General features: G+C 52.2%; 1 protein-coding gene across 2 annotated transcripts; it reads right to left on the minus strand.

The window, feature by feature from the left end:
* Positions 1–1,905: 1,905 nt before the first annotated feature.
* MVP (major vault protein) lies at positions 1,906–22,126 on the minus strand. Of its 2 annotated transcripts, XM_070461180.1 has the most exons (16): positions 22,030–22,126; positions 14,053–14,185; positions 13,650–13,845; positions 12,470–12,593; positions 12,226–12,357; positions 10,865–10,959; positions 10,389–10,625; positions 8,373–8,654; positions 7,073–7,317; positions 6,789–6,986; positions 5,445–5,831; positions 4,092–4,208; positions 3,775–3,901; positions 2,914–3,102; positions 2,094–2,173; positions 1,906–2,051 (listed from the first exon to the last, which is right to left on the minus strand). In XM_070461180.1, the coding sequence occupies exons 2-16, from the start codon at positions 14,175–14,177 to the stop codon at positions 1,955–1,957; spliced, it is 2,631 nt and encodes an 876-aa protein (XP_070317281.1). In that variant the 5' UTR covers positions 14,178–14,185; positions 22,030–22,126; the 3' UTR covers positions 1,906–1,954. The 2 variants fall into 2 exon arrangements, with proteins under 2 accessions (XP_070317281.1, XP_020740278.2); XM_020884619.2 differs by having other exon boundaries at positions 1,906–2,173.
* Between the last annotated feature and the right edge of the window lie 460 nt (positions 22,127–22,586).

Genomic DNA, 22,586 nt, shown 5'->3' on the forward strand with positions numbered 1-22,586 from the left:
TATACCACATCTTCTTTACCCATTCATCTGTCAATGGACATTTAGATTGCTTCCAGGTCTTGGATATTGTGAATAACGCTGCTATAGACATAGCGATGTATCTTTTTGAATTAAGCGTTTTGTCCAGATATATGCCCAGGAATGGGATTCTTGGATCATATGTTAATTGTTTTTTAGTTTTCTGAGGAACTTCCACACTGTTTTCCATACTGTCTGCACCAACTTATATTCCCACCAGCAGTGTAGGAGGGTTCCCTTTTCTGAAAGAAGTTTTGAGTGAGAATGAGTGAATTACAGAATAGACCACAAAATCTAAGCTGGGCAAAATTGAAATGAAAAGGGTGCGGAGTTCAACATTGAGAAAGTGATTGAGATCAAGGTCATTGAACCCTGGAGTAGAGGAATGGTTGTTGGAAGGCGAGGAGGAGGAGTTGATTTCAGAGGCGGTGTGGTCATTAGTAATGACAATGTCAAGGGGTGGCCATGGGAGCCGTGGCCAAGACAGGAAGGCACTTACCCTCCTAGGGTAACCTTATCTGCTTTTCTCCCCAGAGGCCCTTGGCTATAAACAGTGCTAACACGGCACGAACCAGGTACTGGATGAAGAGCTTGGGGTTAGTTGCCTCTCCTCAGGGAAGATGTAGGGGGTTTGTAGGAAGTAGGGGTGGATAAACCGACTCGCTTGCCTGTTCTACCAACACCAAGACAGCACCACCAATGCTATGGGCTAAACAGACAGCCCCGGCCCCAACCAGCTCAGACCTGAGTGGAGTCATTGGTTACCAATGCAACTCAAGGCAGGAGACAAGAGCTGATGGGACAGGGCCCAGTGGAGGGAGAGGAATAAGACCCTAAAAAAAAAAGTTTAAAGAATCTCCCTGCAATGCAGGGGACTCCAGTTTGATTCCCTGGGTTGGGAAGATCCCCTGTAGAAGGGAATGGCTACCCACTCCAGTATTTTTGCCTGGAGAATTCCATGGATGGAGGAGCCTGGTGGGCTACAGTCCATGGGGTCTCAAAGAGTCAGATAAAACTGAGCAACTAACTGCTCGCTAGGGGAAATGCTGGCTCATTTCACAAATGAGGAAAAGTTCAGGGAGGTTGGGTTCTCTTGTTGCACAGTTAGACACCCACGCTTCTCTACCTAGGCATCTTTTTGCTTCCTCAGCAGAGACCAGGCAGGCCTGGAACCTACAGATCTACCTGTGCAGGGCTAGTATACCTTGCAGCCTCTTACCTGTGTGCCCAGATTGATTGTACCTGGATCCTTCCCCCCAATAAGGGCTCATTGACGGTCACTGGGGAGGGGGAGAAGGGGGCACCCCTTTCTTGATGCTCCAAAGAATCCAAATCAGAAGCCCAGGGAGGTGGCTCCAGTTCCTAAGGCCCCACTGCCCCATCTCCTCTCAGATCTGATGCTCCCATCTGAGAAGGGATGGGTGCACAGCGCCATGCGCAGGTGTGTGGTTTGACCAGCAGGTGGCGCCAGATAAAACCTCCCAAGTGCAGGAAGTGGGGAAGCCTGGATGGATACACCCACAGACCCAGGGTTAAGACTGCAGAATGCCCTGGCCAAACTGGGCTCCTGAAGGAAATGGTAGTGAGCAGAGATGGCGCAGAAGCCACCCCAAGAGGTACAGGCTTCATCCTTTCACCTGTGGCATCATCTCCCGCCACGGGCATCTAGGTGAGCTGACTGCCAAAACAATAGTGTGGCTGCTGAGAGGGACTTTAGGCCTCCTGCCTTCCCATCAGCCTGACTGTGGGTTAGTCTTCTCCCTGTCTTAAATTCCCTCTCCATTTCCAGATGAGGGTGGCCTGTAGTAACCATCAAGATTTCAGAGATCTCTTCCCCACCACCATTAAGCTCCCTTGTGATAAGAGACTGAAGGTAACAGAAGCGGGTTTTAAATGCCCAGAAGTGTCAGTTTTATTTGTCAGTGCAAGTACAGAGCTAAGGCACAACCTGGCTGTTTCCAAGAGTTAGAGGGGCAGCAGTGGAGGTAGGAAGCAAGCCCTCTTGGACACTGGGCCCTCCGGTGGGCTTCTTGGCTGGGGCCTGGGCCTCAGCCCCGAGCCCCAGCAAACCCAAGGCTGTGTTGAACAGGTTGATGGGCGTGGAACCATCGGTGATGAGGGTCGATTTTAGGCCCAGGCTCTGCAGCAGTTTTACCTGGAAGGAGCAAGAGGTGGGTGAAAACGCAGTCAGACCCTAGTCCCTTCCCTCATGCCCTCGGCTGCCTCTCTGGGAGGGGGACTGCCCCGTTCTGGGCCCTCACACTGCAGCTGCTGCCCAAGCCATCCTCGTAGGACTATTCAGTGACAAGCGAGGACCACAAGGGGAGCCTGAGGGTTTCATCCTCTCCCAGGCCTCAAGAACCTCGAAGCTCTGGCCACTACCTGCCGCCGCCTCTGGGAGCTCAGCATTCCCCGCCCTTCACCTGCCAGGTGGCAGCCATCCAGAGCTTTCTGTTCCTTAAATGCACCTTGGAGCCTCTGCTGGGAAGCCCTCATCGACTCTGCAGAACTTGAGTATCCCCTCTTCAGAGGGGCGCCCCCTTACCCAGCTAATCTGCAGCCTTCCTCCCCCTTTCTCCATATCGCCCTGTTTGACTTCTTTTGAAGCAACTTGTCATGGGTTGACATCCCATCAGTTTACCACCCTCCCAGGAGCTCACCGAATCCAGTACAGTGCCTGATATGACCCCATGCTCGAATGACATGGATCAGAACATGGGATACATAGAGAGTCCAAGCCACCACCTCCTCTGGTCTCTCTGTCCCCAACATCTCTCTAGAAGTATTTGCCTCCCTGGCTCTGTCTTCCTGGTTCCCAACATGACCCCAAGACACACATCCACACGCACAGACATCCACACACGCCCACACCTGTACCCTCTCTCCCACTCTCACCTGCATCTCCGGCCCTGCCACAGCCAGGTCCCTGATGGTGCTGGGCCCCAGGGCCTCTGTCATCTGCTTGAACTTGTTCACCTCCACCTCAGCCAGCTGCTGGGCCTTGCTCACTTCCAGCTCCAGCTGGGCCCGGGCGTAGACCAGCTCCAGCTCTCGCACTTTCTTTACTCGCTCAAGTTCAGCTTCCTAGAAAGGGAAAACCCAGTATTCTCGGGTGGCCCCTGGATGTATCTAGCAAGTCACCTAGCCAGATAGCTTGAGGGACCTCAGACAGAAAGGATGGAATAGGAAACTTATCAGTTAGGGGTGCACCCTGGCTACACCACGTTTTAACTAGTGACCCCTGTGTGTGTATGTTCAGTCACTAAGTGGTGTCTGACTCTGTGATGCCATGGACTGCAGCATGCCAGGCTTCCCTGTCCTTCACTATCTCCCGGAGCTTGCTCAAATTCATGTCCACTGAGTCGGTGATGCTAACCATCTCAGCCTCTGCCGCCCTCTTCTCCCTTTTGACCCCTGGGAACTCCTTGATCCAAGACTCAGTTCCTTCTGTAAAATGGAGAGAATTCCTACCCATAATGGAATTTCAAGATCTTGCCTGTAAAAACACAACATAGCTAGCACAAAGCTGGCCAGTATCTGTACTGGATGGGAACACGTATCTGTAAGATGGGTAATTATTATCCTTACCTTCAAAGCAAGTATTAGGTGAATGGAAACAGGGCAAAGGACTTCACAAACCACAACACACTTGGATGGGGCTTTCTGTTAGGGTACTTGGTGTCCTACATGGCTTCAGGGACCGGGCCTCTTCCAGACCCCAAGGCCACACCCTTTCACGGGCATCTCCCCACTCACCGTCTCAATGGCCAAGGCGTCTGCCTTGAGCTTGGCCTGGAGCACAGCACCTTCTCCCTCGATGCGCGCTGCCTCAGCTCGGGACTCGGCCTCTGCCTTGGCGGTTCCAGTGCTCTCCACCGCGGTGCTGAGGGTGGTGCAGAGAAGTCAGGGAGGCCCAGGAGGAAGCCCAGCCCCGCCCTCCTCTGCCCTTGACTGTGCTGTCGCAGCATGAGTGAACACACACGCGCGCACACACACACGCGCACACACACACTCCCCCCATCAGCTGCTCTTCCAAGACCCTCTGCCATCTTTTCTCCCAGTTCTCCACCCACCTCAGGGCCTCCAGCTCCAAGAGTTCTCTGCGAGCTTTCTCAGCTTCCGATTGGTCTAAGATCTTCTGCCTCTCAAGCCGGCCACGGGCTTCTTGTTCTAGTCTCTGAGCCTCGTGCCTGGGTGGGAGAGGGGACAGGTAAGACCCTGGGAGTGGGGCCAGAACACGAACTCCAAGGGCTGGGAGCACTGGCCTATGAGAGGCCTTCGGTATGCAAATGAAAGAGCAGCATGGCTATTACGTGAACCAGGTGCGGGTCTAGGGGCAGTGGCACAGGGCCATGACCCTGCTTTCACACGACTCACCTTCCAATGGGAGAAAAAAAACAAGTGAACAAAGATGATTTCAGACAGTGACAAGCTCTTTGAAAAATGGTTGCTACATCAGTTCTAATGAGATGGATGAAACTGGAGTCCATTATACAGAGCGAAGTAAGCCAGAAAGATAAAGACCATTACAGTATACTAACACATATATATGGACTTTAGAAAGATGGTAACGATAACCCTATATGCAAAACAGAAAAAGAGACTCAGATGTATAGAACAGACTTGTGGACTCTGGGAGAAGGCGAGGGTGGGATGTTTCAAGAGAACAGCATTGAAACATGTATATTATCTAGGGTGAAACAGATAACCAGCCCAGGTTGGGTACATGAGACAAGTGCTCGGGCCTGGTGCACTGGGAAGACCCAGAGGGATCGGGTGGAGAGGGAGGTGGGAGGGGGGACTGGGATGGGGAATACATGTAAATCCATGGCTAATTCATTTCAATGTATAACAAAAACTACTATAATGATGTAAAAAAAAAAAAAGAAAAAGAAAAAGAAAAATGGTTGCTACAATAACCTAACTGGGCAAAGGGGGCGCTGCTTCAGTTGCAGTAGAAAGAAAAGGGCTCTCCAAGGAGGTGAACTCTGGAGGCCAGAAGGAGGAACCTGCCCTCAGGTGCAGAACAACTCTGGGCAGAAGGAGCAGCCAGTGCAGAAGGCCTTAAATGCACAGCCAAGTTCCCACCTTGAGGGGCAGAAAGGAGCTAAGGGCTTGGAGCACATGAGCCCTGGGAGAAGGCAGGAAGGTGAGGTGGGGGAAGCAGGGCTGGACCCCAGAGTGCCTGGAAGGCTGCATAAACAAATCTGGGTTCCAGGACCAGCAAGGTGAGAAGCCACAGAAGCAGAGGTAGCATCTATTCCACTTTCAGTGGCCCAGGCTATCTGTTGGTAAGGGGGACAGCAGGCTGACCACCAAGGGTGCCGTGTAACTGGGGTCCTAGCAGTGGGCAAGAGGCGGAGACCTGTGAGAGGCAGAGCCCACAGTGGGCACCGTGGGCAGCCAGGCCCCTAGGCCTCACTCACTTGGCAGCTGCCTCCTGGGAGTTGGTGGTGATCTCGATGGCCAGCTGGACGCTGCGCTGCAGGGCGTCCCGGGTCCTCTGGTCCACAGGCTCCACCGACTGCACATCCACACTGCTGACCACCAGCCCGTTCTGGGGAAAGACGGCCCGGTCCCGGGGCTGGGGCAGGGCCTTGGGGTCAGGCCCCTTGGTTTCCTGGGTCTCAAAGCCAAAGACAGCAGTGCGAATGATGCGGGCTGAGTTCTTATGGAAGTCATCAAAGGTGACAGAGGCCACAGCCCCCCGCACCCGAGATGCGATGGCTTTGCAGGCATCACCCACGAAGTCAGGCACTGAGAAAAGCTTGGCCGTCTCTTGGGGGTCCTTCCGGTCACTCAGCTCGAAGTGCCTGTGAGCAAAGACAACTCTCTAGTCTTCAAAAAAGGACATTGACACCCACCTTCTGTGGTGTAGGCAAGGTCTCGCAACTGAGAATGCTAATTAGCATCTGCTATGTATCAGGTAAAGTCCTAAGAAACTTACATGTTCCCATTTCATTCACTCAGCCACCCTATTTGGTGGGAATAGAGCATTATCCTTACTTTTTAGACAAGGAAACTGAGGTCCAGAGAGGTTAAGTAACAGACTCTAAGTCACACAACAGGTCCTCCCAAGCCAGAAAGTTGAACCCAGGTGGTGTGGCTCCCGGGACCATGCACCCTCGGTTTGTTATGTTGCAGTGCCCCCAGAGATGCCAGTGCCCAGCTGGCTGCCTTTGTCACGGTCCCAGTCACTCAGCCAAGACGTGAGGAAGGTGTACTTGGGAGTTGTCAAGCACTGCTTCTGGGTCTGACTTTTCTTTCCCGTAACTCTCATCGCTGCCGTTTGAGCTTTAACTACAGACGGGTCACTGTTCTAGTTCTCATAGCATCCTGTCCACAGCTCCATGAAATTGATGGTTACACTGTTATTTTACAGACTGGGAACCTGCGGAAAGCACCCAGTGCTTGCCCAGCCTGTGGCTGGCAAGGGGTGTACCTGTGGGCCTCAGAGCACTTGCTCTTGACTGCCTGATCATCCTAGCACACACACACAGACACACACATGGTCTTTTTAAAACCTTGTTTGGCTGAATTCCCACTGGGAGTTTAGCTGGTGAGTGTCTTCTACCCACGTCCCTCCAAATCCTGCTCCAGGTGAGCCCACATCTTCCCTGTCGTTCCCCTCCAGCATGAACCCCTGGGTTTGCCCCTTGACCATAGTGTGGAGCCGGGTGCTCCACCCTGATTGTGGGCTTAGCACTCGAGGAGGCATCTCTCCTCCTCAGGGTGCACCCCGGGGACCTCATCTCCCCAGGGTCCCTTACCAGTTGTAGGCAAGCTGCAGCTGGAGCCTGGCATGGTCCGCTGTCTCGATGGTGATGACATCAGTGAAGAAGTCGGGCCCCAGCAGCAGGCAGAGTGTGCGGCGGGCATGGGGACGCTTGGGCCGCCCCGCCGAGAGGGACAACACCGTGAACTGCTCTTCGGGACCCAGCAACACCAGCTCTGGCCCGAAGACCACGCTGCAGGGAGAGCCGGGGGTCAGAGACCTGGAGAGGCCCTCCCGCCACAGCCCCCTGACGGCACAGCCCCCCAGGCCACCGCTCACCGGGCTCTCTTCTCCCGGTAGTCATACACTTGCACCGCGGCGTTGTGCGGCACGCGGTAGCTGACCACGCGGGTCTTATTCCGGGGAGTGGAGAGCTTAGGGGTCTTGGATGTCTCCTTCTCACCCCTGTCGGCCAGAGGGTCCTGCCCCCTGTTCAGCAGCTCCTCCACCCCTGGAGGCAGCTCCTTCTCCCACAGAACTTCGTCCTGGGTCAGCATGTAGGTGCTCCCAATCACAGCTCGTACCTGGAAGATGAGGAGGGATGTCACCAGCGAAGGCAAGATGGAGAGAGACCCACCCGGAAGCCCTAAAGCGGAAGTGATCCAGGAGGCAGGGCAGCATCCTGGTTAAACGTGGCCTCTGGAAGGAGGCTGCATTCAAGTTCGCGCTCCGCGAGCTCGGTTATCTTGGGCAGCTATCTGCCCCGACTCCCGCCCCAGTGTCTCTCAGCTCCTTAGCTGCAAAATGGAGGGTAAGGTTGAGGAATGAATGATATCTAGCATGTCTAGTGCCAAGAATTTGGCATATGGTTAAGTTCCGATATTGTTCTCAAATTTTCCTTCATAGGGCAGCTTGGAGGGCACCCCAGGGACAGAGGCAATCCTAGGAAATAGTTAACACACACTAACATTTCCTGGGATTCTGAACTCTACTTGTAGGTTTCAGTTCTAAAAGAGGCTGGAGATGTGGTCCTCAGTCAAACCAAGATCAAGGTTTAGGTGACAGGCAAAGAGGAGGGATTCCACCAGGAAAAGGGTGTGTGAGGCAGGTGGGGTCTTACTGCTCCAATGCCACATCCCCAGTCAGACCTTTATGCCGGAGGCTGGATCTGGATGCCTTGGGCGTTGAGTCCTCATCCTTAAATCTGGTTCATCTTGCTCAGGAATGCTAACATTTAAAATTAACTAAGACAAGGGCTTCCCTGGCAACTTGGTGGTAACGAATCCACCTGCCATGCAGGAGATGTGGGCTTGATCCCTGGGTGGGGAAGATCCGCTGGAGAAGGAAATGGCAGCCCACTCCAGTATTCTTACCTGGGAAATCCCATGGCCAGAGGAGTCCATGGAGTCGCAAAACAGTCGGACACGACTGAACGACTCAACAACCATTTAAGGCAAAGGGAAGACAAGGACTCCAGAAAACGCCCTGGTATTTTGCAGCCAGCTGGCTCGGATGCTGCCAGCAATGCTATGGAGCCCCTTCTGTCACCTCCACTGCACACCTCCCCATCCGCATCATCCACTCGTCCAGACCAAGCCGCCACCACGACCACCTGCAGCGCCCACCCCTCTGCAGTTACCCTTCCGGTCTTGACATCCTGCACGTAGATGCCCTCGTTCTCATCCAGGGGGATGGCCTGACGCTCTTCCACCACCTCCACCTTGGCAGGTGGCACGTACTCCAGGGGGCCACGGATAAGCCAGCGGTCCCCAGCCTGGTGGGTGACCTTCTCCTTGCCCTCCCCCTCCTCCAGGGGCTGCAGGGCCCTCAGCAGCAGCCCCTGATGCTCCGACAGCACGTATACATTCTGGATGCCTCGTTCCAGCTTCTCCCCGGGCTGGAGGAAGAAAGATTGCTCTCCCTGGTAGGGAGAAGTGGAATCAGGAGCTGTCGCCTCCCAGGACTGTAGAGCCCCCTGATGGTACCTCCTTCAGCCCTGGGTGATCGTGGGCTTCTGTTGAGGACAGAAGCCCCTGCACCCCCACCCCACCTCCCGCCTCCCTGCCAAAGCCCCTTCCCCCACCCCCATCATACAGCAAATCATTTATTTAGACTGAGGCTCTTCACAAATGCCTGTAGATGTGGTCAAATGCACAAATGTAGATGTGGTCAAACCTGCCCTGGAAAGATTCTGAGTTCTCACAAGCTCAATAGTTAAGAATTAACCTATTATTGCTTTATTTCTCTCATGCTTTTTTCCCTTGGGGTGGTATAGTACAGAGTTTACCATCTCTGATCTTTGGACCAAATCTAGCCTGCTGACTATTTTTTAATATAACATAATACAATGTAAATTTATATTTGAGATAAAACCCACATATTATAAAACATGTGCCCATGTGCTGAGTTGCTTCAGTCATGGCTGACTCTGCAACTGTATGGACTGTAGCCTGCCAGGCTCCTCTGCCCATGGAATTCTCTAGGCAAGAATATTGGAGTGGGTTGCCATGCCCTTCTCCAGGGGATCTTCCCGGCCCAAGGACTGAACCCATTTCTCTTATGTCTCCTGCATTGGCAGGTGGGTTCTTTACCACTAATGCCATCTGGGAAGCCCATATTAAAAAATACACCTGTTTAAAGTATACAATTCAGTTGCTTTGGTATATCCAGAGTTGCCCAACAACACTACTCCCTAATGCCAGAACATTATCATCCTGAAAAGAACCCCTGTATCCAGTAGTAGTTACTACCCATCCCCATCCCAACCACTATTATGTGGATTTACCTACAGTGGACATTTCATATAAATGGAATCATACAAAAAGTGGTCTTTCTATGTCTGACTTCTATTGCCTAGCATAACGCTTTCAAGTTTATCCATGTTGTAGGACATATTAGAACCTCCTTTTTGATTTTTACCTTTTTTAATTATATTAAGAACATGAGTGTCCTCCACACCAGAAAGACTATCTTATCCTTTTGATTGACATGCCACTGAATGGATATACCATATTTTTCAGCCATTCATCAGCTGATGAACATTTGAGTTGTTTCTGTTCTTTCTGCCTGTTTTTGTAAATAAAATGTTACAGAACACAGGGGCACTGGTTCACTTACAAGATGTCTACACCACACAATATTGTAAAGCAATTATCCTCCAATTAAAAAAAAAAAGGCAATCTATGCTACTTTCTTGGTGCAACAGCAGAACTAAGGACTACAGAGACCATACACCTCACATAGCCCCAAATATCTATGCCTGTCATAGGAGAGGCCTGCCCAGCTCTGGCAGTCCCACATATAGTTCAGAGAAGGGAGGAGGTAGAGGATGGGGAGAAGGGTAAACCAAGAGATCTGTCTGATGCAGGATGACAAAGCTTCCAGAAGAGAGAGACGTGAAATATGAGAGACAGTTTCTGGGTCTGCATTCACGGTGGTCAGGGAGGCGCTCCCGGGAGAGACTGTGGGTAACCTGAGGTCAGGGACTGCCGGAAAAACCAGTGACACTGTATCTCAAGAGAGAGACACAAGTGTGCACAGAGGGAGCCGAAAGAAGCTTGATGCTTCTAGAATGTGTACCTGGGGTGGGAGGAGGGAAGGGACAAGGGTCCAGGGCCTCAGGCCATTCCCCTCTGGGTGAGGGGGAGGCACTTACCTTGAACACAAGCTTTTGCCCCAGCTGGTTCTTGCCATCTGGTCCGACCGGGTCAAGAATCACACAGTAGTTGTGGGGGCCCAAGGTGGTGACGGACACGACCCCCATCACCTCCTCGTAGACATCTGGCACGTGGGCCTCCGTGTCCTGCACGGTCACCAGCCACTCCTCGCCGGTGCGCCTGGTCACCCCTCTCACGTCTCGAAAGTTCTGCAGAGCTCGGAGGTGCAGGGCTGTCTGGAGAGCAAGAGGTCAAGGGGTAGGGGGGTTTCAGTAAACCCACCTCCAGCTAACTTCCTCGGGGGATCTGGGAACCCCACCGGCCACTAAATGCTCCAGGTCTGAGTCACAGTGTCTACCAACCCAGGAGGACTCCTTTCAGGTGACCCAGGACACTCCCCAGGTGATCTTATTTTCTGCCACTGTTCTCTGCCCCTCTGAGAGTCTCCCAACCCAGGGTCACCCAGAGCACAGACCTTTTCCGTAAGGATCACAGCATCCACCACGTCCAGAACCTCCTCAAACACTGCCGGAAGATATGCACCCACAGAGCGGACCAGCCATTCTTCTCCTGGGCCGGGGAGGAGGCGGCAAAGGTCAAAAGTCACCCAGCCCGCTCCCCAGCTGCCCCTTCCTGAAGCCTAGACAAAGGGCACCTGCAGGGCTTCACACACCACTTTGAGATCATTGCCCCCAGGCTCAAGGGCCTGACAGAAGTCCTTCTTTTCCTTTTTTGAGGCCAGAGGAAAAGCAACCCCTACCTCAGAGAGATTAAAAAAAAAAGCTTTCCAAGCATCTAAGTTGTTGCTATGCCTGTAGCCCTACTCTAAGCTCCAGAGACCAGCTTTTCTTCTTCCCCTGAAATAGGAAGAAGGGCTTCTTGGTGGCTCAGAGAGTAAAGAATCCACCTGCAATGCAGGAGACCCAGCTTCCATCCCTGGGTCTGGGAAGGTCCCCTGGAGAAGGGAATGGCTACCCACTCCAGTGTTCTCGACTGGAGAATTCCATGGACAGGGGAGCCTGGCGGGTTACAGTCCAAGGGGTTGCAAAGAGTTGGACGCAACTAGGCGACTAACACAAAATGGGCAGAACTGCCCTATTACAGCTGCAGAGGTCATTCAAACTACTGGAGAAGCAAGAATGCTGGGCACAGCTTCCAGCCTGGCTCTTTCTGGCCATAAACCCAGGCCTCAGTTTTATCATCTGGAAAATGGAGTCCTAGTGCCTCAGGGTTGCAGGAAGACCTAAGGGAATCTCTGTCTGTAAAGCATTTGAACCACACCTGGCTCAGTGAGCACGGCCTTTGTTAAGACCTTGTTTTGTTTAATACAATAGGTCTGTCAAATAATTGCTAGTTGCATATAAATATGGGAAGCCCCAATGGCTCAAGAGGTAAAGAATCTGCCTGCAGTGCAGGAGACCAGGGTTCGATCCCTGGGTCGGGAAGATCCCCTGGAGGAGGAAAGGGCAACCCACTCCAGTATTCTTGCCTGGAAAAATCCCATGGACTGAGATGCCTGTCGGGCTACAGTCCCTGGGGTTGCAAAGAGTCAGACAGGACTGAGCACGCATAGGCACAGCAACAATATAAACACCTGCTTTGTTGGTCTAGAGATAGACCCAGCTCACGATAGTCAGAGGAAGGGAAAGCCACGTCAACAGGATCCGAGTCAGGTTAGTGGGGGAAGCAGCGTGAGGCAGCCCCCAACACCTGACAAGAGATACCAGGGAAGCACTTCCTCCAGGCTGCAGGTGGCTAGCCCCCAACCTCCCCCACATGCCCCCGCAGTCAAGGCTCAGCCCCCCCACCCCTGTGAACAATGCTTCAAGACCCCACCTGTCACCCGCTCCTTGCCATCCCTGTCTAAGCATTCCTTGCGAGCCCTCAGTCTCAGGGCCTGGTTCTGCTTGATGACCGTGGCCTGAATGATCTCAATGACCTCCACCTCCTTCTGGGGGATATACGTGCCTGGGAAGGGAAGATGGGGGAGGTGGGGTTTAAAGGTCAGAAGACATCAGGGCCCTAATGAGAAGGCAGGAAGCCTCTGACCCCAAACCCAGCTGGATAGGAAAACACTTACCAGGTCCTTCAAATAGCCACTCATCTCCTGCTACCACCTTCTGTCCGTTCTTATCCTCAAAATCCAGGAGCGCCTTAAGATGGAGGGCGGTGTTGGGTAGAACCACCTGCAGCGGGGTGATGTCCTGACAGGGGAAGAAGAGGGGAGTCATGGGGTACTCAGAGCTGTGACCCCTGGAGGCCAACTGAGACCCTCAAGGTCAGAGTCCACAGCATCAATCTCTCCATGTCCCCAAAGACAACTCCAAGTGGAATGTACAAGATAGGGGTGGTCCCAGAGCCATCTGGCCTGAAGAGCTGAGACGGGGTTGACAGAGCCAAGAGTTAAGATGGAGTTGATGCCACAGCTGAGGGCCAAGGACGTACTTCCCTCTGCAGAGGTGCTCAGATCTTGTTTAGACCTAGAAATCCAGGTGGGAGATTGGGTAGAGGGCTTGCTGGGCATTGTGGGAGAAACATCAGGGAAGCTGAGGCGGTGAATATCTCAGGGCCCAGGGTGCCCTGGGGCACTCAGGAAACAGGAGGGGGTGGGAAGGTATAAACTGCTCTGACACATCTGAAGCATGAGGCTTTGTTTTCAAGGTTGCCTCACGGTCACCAGACCCAGCGCAGAAGAAAAGAGAAACAGCAGCACTGTTTAGTAGAGGGGACTCCTGAGGGAAGCGAAGGTCAAGAAATGTCACAGAAATGAAGGTGGGGTGTCCTCTCTCTCACACACAGGGCCGGAGAGCAACATGGACGAGGGCCCAGCTGGTACTTCAGGTCTGCGATGCCTTCCCATGGAGCGACCACAGGCGCCTGGGCCTCACCTGGTCCACCACTGCTGTCCCGGCCCACTGGCGCCTGAGACTGTCTGAGGGAACAAAATGCTTCCTCTCAGCACAAGTCACTGAGTGTCAGACTGGCCAGGAGCTTTGGGCAGGCTCTGGAAGATTAGGTGCTGAGATAGGCCGACAGCTCTCAAAGGTCTGACGTGGGCATGTGAAGAGGAAGAGGGTATTTGGGAAAGGTGAGGGAGGGGGCATCCAGTCACTTCTGTCCCAGTGAGAACCAGCAAAATGTCCCCTACCATCCCCACTCCCTCCCACCGCCCCAGTTTGTTTTCCCTCCAGAAAGCAGTGCTGAGCCCTAGGTCAAGGTGGCAGGACAGACAGTGGGTATGGGGAAGGCGAGCCGAGTACCTTCTCCAGCACCTCCCCTGGGAACAGGGGGAAGGGGTCCTGGGCCAGCCGGATCTCTAGGTCCGCGTGGCGGAGCCGCACTTGTCCTGTGACATCAAGCAGCACGGTGCCCTGGGCATCCCGGGCCACCGGGTTGGCCACCATGCAATAGTGCCGTGGGGGGATCGTCACCATGCGCACGGGGGTGAACAGGATCCTGTTGGAGGGTGAGCAGCAGTGTGAGGACTCAGACCCCATCCCTAGTCCCGAAGGAGGCAGCAAAAGGGAGAGACAGCTCCCTGTGACCTGAGCCAATGCCAGTCTTGCTCAGGAATGGGAAGGAGGAGACGGACGATCATGCCAGCCAGACTCCCAGGCCCTCCTTGGCCCCAGGTGTCCCCACGGCCCAGTGCTGGCCACTCACCTCTCATTGTCCTGCCGGATGTAAGTCTTTGGCCCGACCTCCACGCGGGACACATTGCTGTTCTGGTCTAGCACGTGGATGTAGTGGTATGGTGGGATGCGGATGATGGACTCCTCCATCGCCATGGTGACTCCTGAGCCCAGGGCAGCAGAGTGACACAGAGGTGGGGAGAAGACAAAAGCTGAGTCGGGGGGTGGGGGTGGGGGGCTTGGGATGAGGCTGACGTAAAGACTGCCTGGGGTGATGGGGGAATGGGCCCTTCTTTCAACACAGGTTCTTCCATCCTTTACCAACCCCCACCCACTTCTTCCTTTCTTCTCACCCAGGGCAGTCCCAGACCTCATCTCTGAGAGATGCTTGATGTAGTGAAGCACAGAAGCCCACGGCTTTCTGCCAACTCTTTTCCCTCCTTCCCATCTACTTTACCTCCTTCAAGCTTCCTACACAGAGCAGCTTGTGGGATCTTAATTCCTCCACCAGAGATAGAACCCAGGCTCATGGCAGTGAAAACACCAAGCCCTAACCCCTGGACCACAGGGAACTCCCCTGGAGGCGGCTTCAGATGAAAACTTTCCCAATATCCAACCCCCAACGAGGAGGCGGCAGAAGGGCACCAAACTGAGAAGAGTGGTCAGCCTCTGGTGGAGCTGTGCGGGTTTTCCCCCAGTATGGTGCAGGGGGCAGAGGCTCTGAGGAGATCCCTGGATCCTCCAGGGGGCAGGCTCCTTTATTTCAGGGGATCCTGAGGGCCCCAGCTGTATGCAAACATTGGCCCACATCCTGAGAATATTTGCATGGTAGGCAATCCTGATGAACTGTTCAGATATGAGGCACCTCTCAAGGAAGGGACCCTTGATGGAACTGATGCCAGATTAGCAACACCAAAGTATTCTAGTCCTTTCCTCCCCACTTCTCTCTGGTCTGCTGCCACCCATGACTCCCTGCCATCACAGGTAGGGGTGGGTAGGAAGGAGAAAGGGAGTAAATGAATATTCCATCCACCCCTACTCTACCTGCTTCTGAATCCTGGGTGGTTACATTCAGTGCTCAGCCTGTTCAGGCATGTCACACTGCCTAACTAAACCCCAGTCCTGCCTCCAGCATGCCTTGAACTTTGGACATGTCCCCTGAAATCACACAAAATAAAGCAAATTTACTAGGGAATTCAAAGCCTTGCCCTCTGAGACTTTGGTCCAGCTTAAAAAAAATTTTTGGCTACACTGTGCAGCACGCAAGATCTTAGTTCCCTGATCAAGGATCAAATTGCACCCCTTGCATTGGAAGTGAGGAGTCTTAACCACTGGACCACCAGGGAAGTCCCAGTTCAACATTTTTGAAGCCATCACCAAAAAGGAGTGGTACCCATCTACTCCACCGTTCATCTAGTTTTCAACCTGTGTGAGAAAGAAATGGGAAGTGAGGAGGAGGAAGGGAGAGTGCCTTGACACAGGAAACAGAGGCACGAGTCACAAAATTACAGAAAGGTGAGGCCCAAGAGTTTTACTTGATCCACACAATCTGCAAAATTTCTGTTTAGAAATTGTAAGTTTTTATAAATCCCCGATTCCTGCTTCTCTTGAAGAATGAGAAACCAGGCCCTACATTCCCACAAGACAAACTGGTGAGCACCAAGTAGCTGCTGAGTACTTTAGATGGGTCACAAGCTTTCCTGCTTAACCACAAGCCCCACCACTCCCTGTTGTCTCACAGTTGTGCCAATGCACTCACATCACCTGTGTGGCTCCTGTTTGAAACCTCCCAGGACTTGCCTGGTGGTCCAGTGGTAAAGAATTCGCCTGCCAATTCGGGGCACATGGATTCAATCCCTGGTCTGGGAAGATCCCACATGCTGCGGAGCAACTAAACCACAACGACGGAGCCAGTGCTCAGCAGCTGCTGAAGCCTGTGTGCCTAGGGCCTGTGCTCCACAACAACGAGTAGCCCCCACTCACCACAACTAGAGGAAGCCCAGGTCAGCAGTGAAGACCCAGCACAGCCAAAAAAAAAAAAAATTCCAACTCAGCATCATCTGATAGAACTCTCTCCAAGGATGGAAATAATCAGTGCGGTCTTTGGACTGACTGCTTGTGGCTACCAAGCTCTTGAAAAGTGGCAGTGGGACTGAGAAACTAATTTTTATGAAGTAGATTTATTTAGAGAGAAACACACTCCACAGACAGAATATGGGTCATCTCAGGAGGTAAGAGTGTCCTAAAGTTTTAATTACTCATATGTGGCTAGTTGATCCCAATATTAGATAGACAGCGTGGTTCTAAGTAGCTGAATCCTAGGTAGGGAGGATGAGTCGTTCAAGGCCACACAAGTCATTGACACCATTAGATTCTCATCCTGATGGAATACCTGGTCCTATGTCTCTCCAGTGGCACGCAGTGCAGTGGCTAGGGGCTCGGATTCAGCCAGACCGCCAGGGGTTACTTACAATTCTGATCTGCTACTTTCTTGTCTGGTGAAGTGAAAGTGAAAGTCACTCAGTCATGTCCTACTCTTTGCGACCCCATGGACTATAGAGTCCATGGAATTCTCCAGGCCGGAATACTGGAGTCGGGAGCCGTTCCCTTCTCCAGGGGATCTTCCCAACCCAGGGATCAAACCCAGGTCTCCTGCACTGCAGGCGGATTTCTGACCAGCTGAGCCACCAGAGAAGCCCAATGTTCTAATGTTTTGCCTCATTTTCAAAGGTTACAGTTTTCATCTCTTTTCTTGGTACACTTCCTATATCCAGAGGGCTATGATTCTTGGCTCCTCATTCTTGCAACTTTGTATGGGATTTGATCTTGATACTTTTCTGTTGCCTGTTTGTCAGGTTGATTACCCTTAACTTTTCTAACATCAGAGCTCCCTCTTCTGTTGATTTCAGGTAGTGTCTGAAAAACCCAGTGTGGGCTTTCTGTTCTCCCCCCTTACCTGGGCCTTTGCTTTCCTTCTCTACTGCCCATCCTGCTCAGCTGTGCTTCCATTCCCTGGGTCAGGGCCCCACAAGAGCATCCCCCCCCCCCCCCCCCGCCCGCCCCAGCTAGGACTGCCTGGGTCTTGGTTCTAAGCCTTACTATGGATGGGTGATCTTAGACAAGTCCCTTGCCCTCCCTATTCCCGTGTCCTGGACTATGAACTCGGGATGGATAGGGCATCAGCCCAAGTCTGAGAATGGAGATTATTATAAAGCACTTGGAATAGAGCCTGGCTCTGAGAAGTACTGTGTGTGGTCTGCAGCTGAGGCCCAGCCTCCCTATCCAGTTGGAGGATGTGACCTAGCACCTTAGGCCCCTTATCATCTCCGCTTTAAACTTGTTTACTGATCAGGAAGGTGACAGGTTTTTGAGTCACCCCAGCTGTGGGTCTAGAATAGCCAAGGGGCATCTGGCAGCCTAGTGAGGCCTGTTCCTGGTTCTCTGCACAGTGGAAGCCTGGCCAGAAAGCCAGACAGGGGAGAGGGAGCGCAGGGCTCTGGGAGGCCCCACAAGCCATGAATTCTAGAAGGCCACACAAGGCTGGGAAGCAGGCTCTGGGAACAGCCTCCAAAGGCTCCTTTAGACGATCCCTCACCCCCTACAGCTGAGGCCTCTCCACCATCTGTCACCCCAGTTGGGCCCAGTTAGGGGGGCCGAGAGCCTCGCCCAGCTCAGTGACTCAGCTGAGAATCATCCTTAAAGCTAATCAGGCTGGGTTCCTGTCTTGTTTCGAGGCCAAGCCCTTGTCAACTACTCTTGTTTCAGTACCGGGACTCTTGTCTCACCTCACTGGTCAACCACCTCCTCAGCCCCAAAGCTGTGCCTTCCACCTAAGATCACCTGCTAGTTCACCCAAGAACAGGCTTTGAGGACTTCCCTGGCAGTCCAGTGGTTAAGCCTCTCTGCTCCCAATGCAGGGGGCACGGGTGGATCCCTGGTTGGGAAACTAAGATCCTGCATGCTGCTCAGTGCCACCAATGCACAAACAAAAAACTCCACCCCCTACAAAACAGACTTTGCCTTTTCAATCTTGCCATCCCCGGAAGTAGAAGTGAGCCTCAGAGGGGCTTTCAGGGATCCAGGGAAACCACCTAAGGCAGCATGTTTGTGTATCAAATACAGACTTCTGTGGCTTGCCAGATGACGTGTACAGTTAGAGCATTTTACTTTCAATATACCAGGGCCCTCAGAAGACAATTTTATGTTGAACTTTAGAAAGTCCCGCCCAGCCTCAAGTTTGGTCCCAACTCCCTAAATTCACTGAGACTTCCTTTCAGTGTCTGCTTCCAAAATCTGTGCCCTAAGCTGCTTTCTGGGTATACGTCCAGACTGGCCTGATCACACTGACCCTTGTGTTTCATGAGGTTCCTGCCAGAACCAGTCACTTTTCACCCAAAATCTCAGAGACCAGCAGCTCCCCCAGCTACATCCCATAGACAAAGGAGGGAGGGGCAAGTGTTGCGCTAGCAGAACACGAAACAGCCTGTGAGGAGAAACTGGCTTTATCCTCCAGTTAAGAGGTAATTTCTTGACCCCTTTTGGCTCAATAGTAAACATACTATAGCAAAATTTAATAAATGAGTCATTACAGGTCCAATTTTCAGGGTCAATTGTGAATGGCTGTGAATCTTAAATAGTAGATGCCTGGTTGACCAGCCACATGAGGTATGGGGCTACAACGAACAGGAGAAACAGCATCACCTGGAAGCTTGTTAATAATGTGGCATCTTGGGTTCTCCTGACCTATGAGTTGCTGAGTCAGTCGACTCTTTAACTAGATCCCCAGTGATTTGGGCATAAAGTATGAGCAGCTCTGCTCTGTAACAGCCTCTCAACCCTGCTTGACTGTACATTAGAATCACCTGGACATTTTTTAAAACCACCCATCTCTGGAGATCGATTTAACTGGTCAGGGGGTGGGGGTCCAACCATTGCTATATATAAAAGCTCTTCCATTGACTCTAATATACAGAAAGGACTGAGGTCTGTCTCTGCCAGTAAGGTCTTGGGCCACTTGCTAGTCTCTGAGCCTTATTCTCCTAGACTGAAGTGGGAATAAAGCTGACTGCTTCCTGGGGTTCAAGGGGTTAATGATTGGATTATGTCTAATGTAGAGCAGGAAGGGTGGCTAGGAGGAGGAAGGTGAATCCAGATGGCAAACTGTTCCTCAAATGCAGAAAGTTTCATGTATTTTCCCAGCCCCTTACCCCCAGGTCCAAGTAGCACCCCAGCCAACGCTCAAGTCCCTTGGTCCCAAGCCATGGGCAGGCGTGAGGTTGGAGGAAAGGGTGGAGACAGCCTTGGTACCCACCGCCCCCCACCTCTATCAAGTTTTGTTTGTAGTAGATTTGTTGTTTAGTTGCTATGTCGTGCCCAACTCTTTTTGCAACCTCATGGACTGTAGCCTGCCAGACTCCTCTGTCCATGAGATTTTCCTGGCAAGAATATGGAGCGGGTAGCCATTTCCTTCTCCAAGGGATCTTCCCGACCCAGGTATCAAACTTGCGTCTCCTGCTTTGCAGGGAGATTCTTTACCACTGAGCCACCAGGGAAGCCCTCTATCAAGCTTAGGTTTAGGAAAAAAACACAGAAAACTCAAGCACAAACAGAACTCATCTTTGCAGCTTCCCTTCACTGATTTTAAACATTCTAGTCTTTGTTTAAATAATTCAAGAATCGCATTACTCAGGGACTGCAGAGAAGCTGTTTTTACCAAACAGCTTCCCTATTTAGGGAGATTATTTCCTGTTTTAGGAGACTAGAGTGGAAATTCTTGAGAATTGTCTCATATAAGCCACTTCTTTAGTAGCAGCAGTTTTTAGGAAATTTTTCTTCCAAGGAAAGTCTTCTGAGCTCCAACCCCGCTGGGCCACTTTTGGGGAGCAGCAGCTTGTTCTGGGGACAGAACAGCTCTGCCAGCTCAGGCTGATGCTGATCCTGTTTCTATCCTGCCTCCCAGATGCGGGCTTCCCTGGTGGCTCAGGGGCAAGGAATCCACCTGCAATGCTGGAGAACCGGTTTCCATCCCTGGGTTCGGATGATCCCCTGGAGAAGGAAATGGCAACCCACTCCAGTATTCCTGCTAAGGAAATCCTGTGGACAGAGAAGCCTGGTGGGCTAGTGTCCATCAGATTGTAGAGAGTCAGATACGACTCAGCGACTAAAAGAACGACTCCCAGATGTCACCAATTAATGCCAGTCATTGACAGCAAAAATCAGCTAGATTGGAAGTGACCCAGGAACCAGGCTTCAGAACCCCTGATCCAGATCAACATTTTCTAAAATTGCCCAATCATAGGACTCAGCTGGTTGTCTTGATTCCCAGGCCTTACCCCATACCCATGGACTAAGATTTCCAGGAAATCCCATGGACAAAGAAGCCTGACTACAGTCCAAGGGGTTGCAAAGAGTCGGACATAACTGAGTGACCAACACTTTCACAAGGTTTCCAGGAGCGAGGTTCTGGAATTTCTATCTGTGGGAAGTGCCTCTCCCTTCCCCCATAACAGCTCCTACTCATTAATAACTTAATTTGGGCCTGGTATTGTGCTAAATGTTTTTAATTAACTCATTTAATCCTAAGAATCTAGAAGTTAAAGAATTTGCTCAGAATCACACAGTGATCAAGAGATGGTGGCTCAGATGGTAAAGCATCTGTCTGCAATGCAGGAGAGACCTGGGTTCAATCCCTGGATCAGGAAGATTCCCCTGGAGAAGGAAATGGCAACCCACTCCAGTGCTCTTGCCTGGAAAATTCCATGGACAGAGGAGCCTGGTAGGCTACAGTCCACGGGATCACAAAGAGTCGGACATGACTGAGCAACTTCACAGAAAAAAAAAGAACCTGGAAGTTAAAGAATTTGCTCAGAATCGCACAATGATCAAGGGATGGAGCCAGAATTCCACCCCAGGCACTGTGTCTGCAGAGTCCCCAAACCAGGAAGTAGTGTGGCTTCTCAGGCAGAAATGTCAGTAAGATTCTAAACTCGAGTCAGGACTTCAGGACCTGGGTGGGGCTGGGTACTCTTCAGGAGATAGTGCCAGTGAAGTTCAAAGGTATTCTCTGCAACCTAGGAAGGCAGCACCCAACAAGGAGACCCGAGTAGCCATTCAAGGTGGCTGCCCTACATGCTCATGGCTTTAGAGAGCTGCCCTGCCCAGAAAACCTCGCCCCCAGGGTAGGTCGGGTGTCCTGTGTGCCAAGGGTGGTGACAGGCAGAAGTTTCTAGGAGTCAGTTGGCATCCTAGTGACTGCCAGTCCTTCTCCCCATAAAACCTAGGGACCTACCTGGACATGGAGCAGAGAAAAGAGGGCACAACCTGCTTCTACTACTACCCCCCACCCCAACCCTCTGTGCTTCTAAGATCCCCAGAATTACAGGACAGTGGGTCCAAAATAGAACTTCCTCTTTTTGCTTTGGTCACCCTGTCCCCCGCCCCGTCAAAAACAAAAACCGAACAGAGCCTTGCTCAGTAAACTCCATGTCTTCTGGAAATCAAGCTTTCCTTAAGATTACTCTGCCAATGATTTCTCAAATGATCTGCAAGGCCCACAGCTGGCACAGCCCTGAGCAGGGCAGAGGGGAAAACCTCGATGTTTGGAGTCGAGGAATCTCAAGAGAGGAAAAAAAAAAATCACGTTCTAAGAGCTCAAGGGGACAGGCAAGATAAATCTAGTAGGGACCAATCTCACTCGAGGAGGGAGTCTAAATGGACCCCTCAGGGGGAGCTGGAGGTCAGAAAGGCCTGAGATTTCGGATCTGGGGGTGTTGGCAAGGTGACAAGTTGATCTACCTTTACTTCAGAAGCCAGAAAAAAAAAAAAAAAAACCCAACAGGGAAAGCAAACCCTCCCAAGGCTAAGCCGCCATCCATCTTCTAGTTCTGGTTCAGGGACCACTTGCCCCAGCTGAAGCCCCAAGAAGGCACGACAGAGCTGGAGAGGGACTTGCGGGCCACAAGGTCCCACTCACTGGTTTGGGGATCTGGGGCCTTTATGAAGTACTTACATCCAGAAGTGCGGCTTGGCTGCAATAGACTGCTCAGTTCTGGTAAACTCCAGCAGCCAGCCCTGGGGATCACTTCCCGACAGGGCAGGCTCAGGGGTGGGGCTTGGGATTTAAAGGGCCCTCACAGCTGGTTCTCATTTCTTTTCTCCCCTCCACCTCTAGGCGGCTTCTGACTTCCAGGTGATTCAGTCATAAACTGCCTACCAAGTCAGGAGATGCGGGTTTGATCCCTAGGTCAGGAAGATCCCCTGGAGAAGGAAATGACACCCCCTCCAGTATTCTTGCCTGGGAAATCCCATGGACAGAGGAGCCTGTCCATGGGGCTACAGTCCATGGGGTCGCTAAAGAGTCAGACAGTACTGAACAACTAATGAACAAGGTGGCTTCTACTACAGCTGAAGGTACTGAGCTCATTCAGTGGCGGGGAATTCCCACCTCACAGCCAGCTGGGAGCACTGGACTGAGACTGGGAAGGGTCCACAGCCCGAGGCAGGGGGGCAGGTGCTGAGTTCACTTCTACCCCATCTGCCTTTAATTGCCCAATCGGGGTGAGTACA

The sequence above is a fragment of the Odocoileus virginianus genome, chromosome 33 (genome assembly GCF_023699985.2).
Source record: "Odocoileus virginianus isolate 20LAN1187 ecotype Illinois chromosome 33, Ovbor_1.2, whole genome shotgun sequence".
Lineage (NCBI taxonomy): Eukaryota > Metazoa > Chordata > Mammalia > Artiodactyla > Cervidae > Odocoileus > Odocoileus virginianus.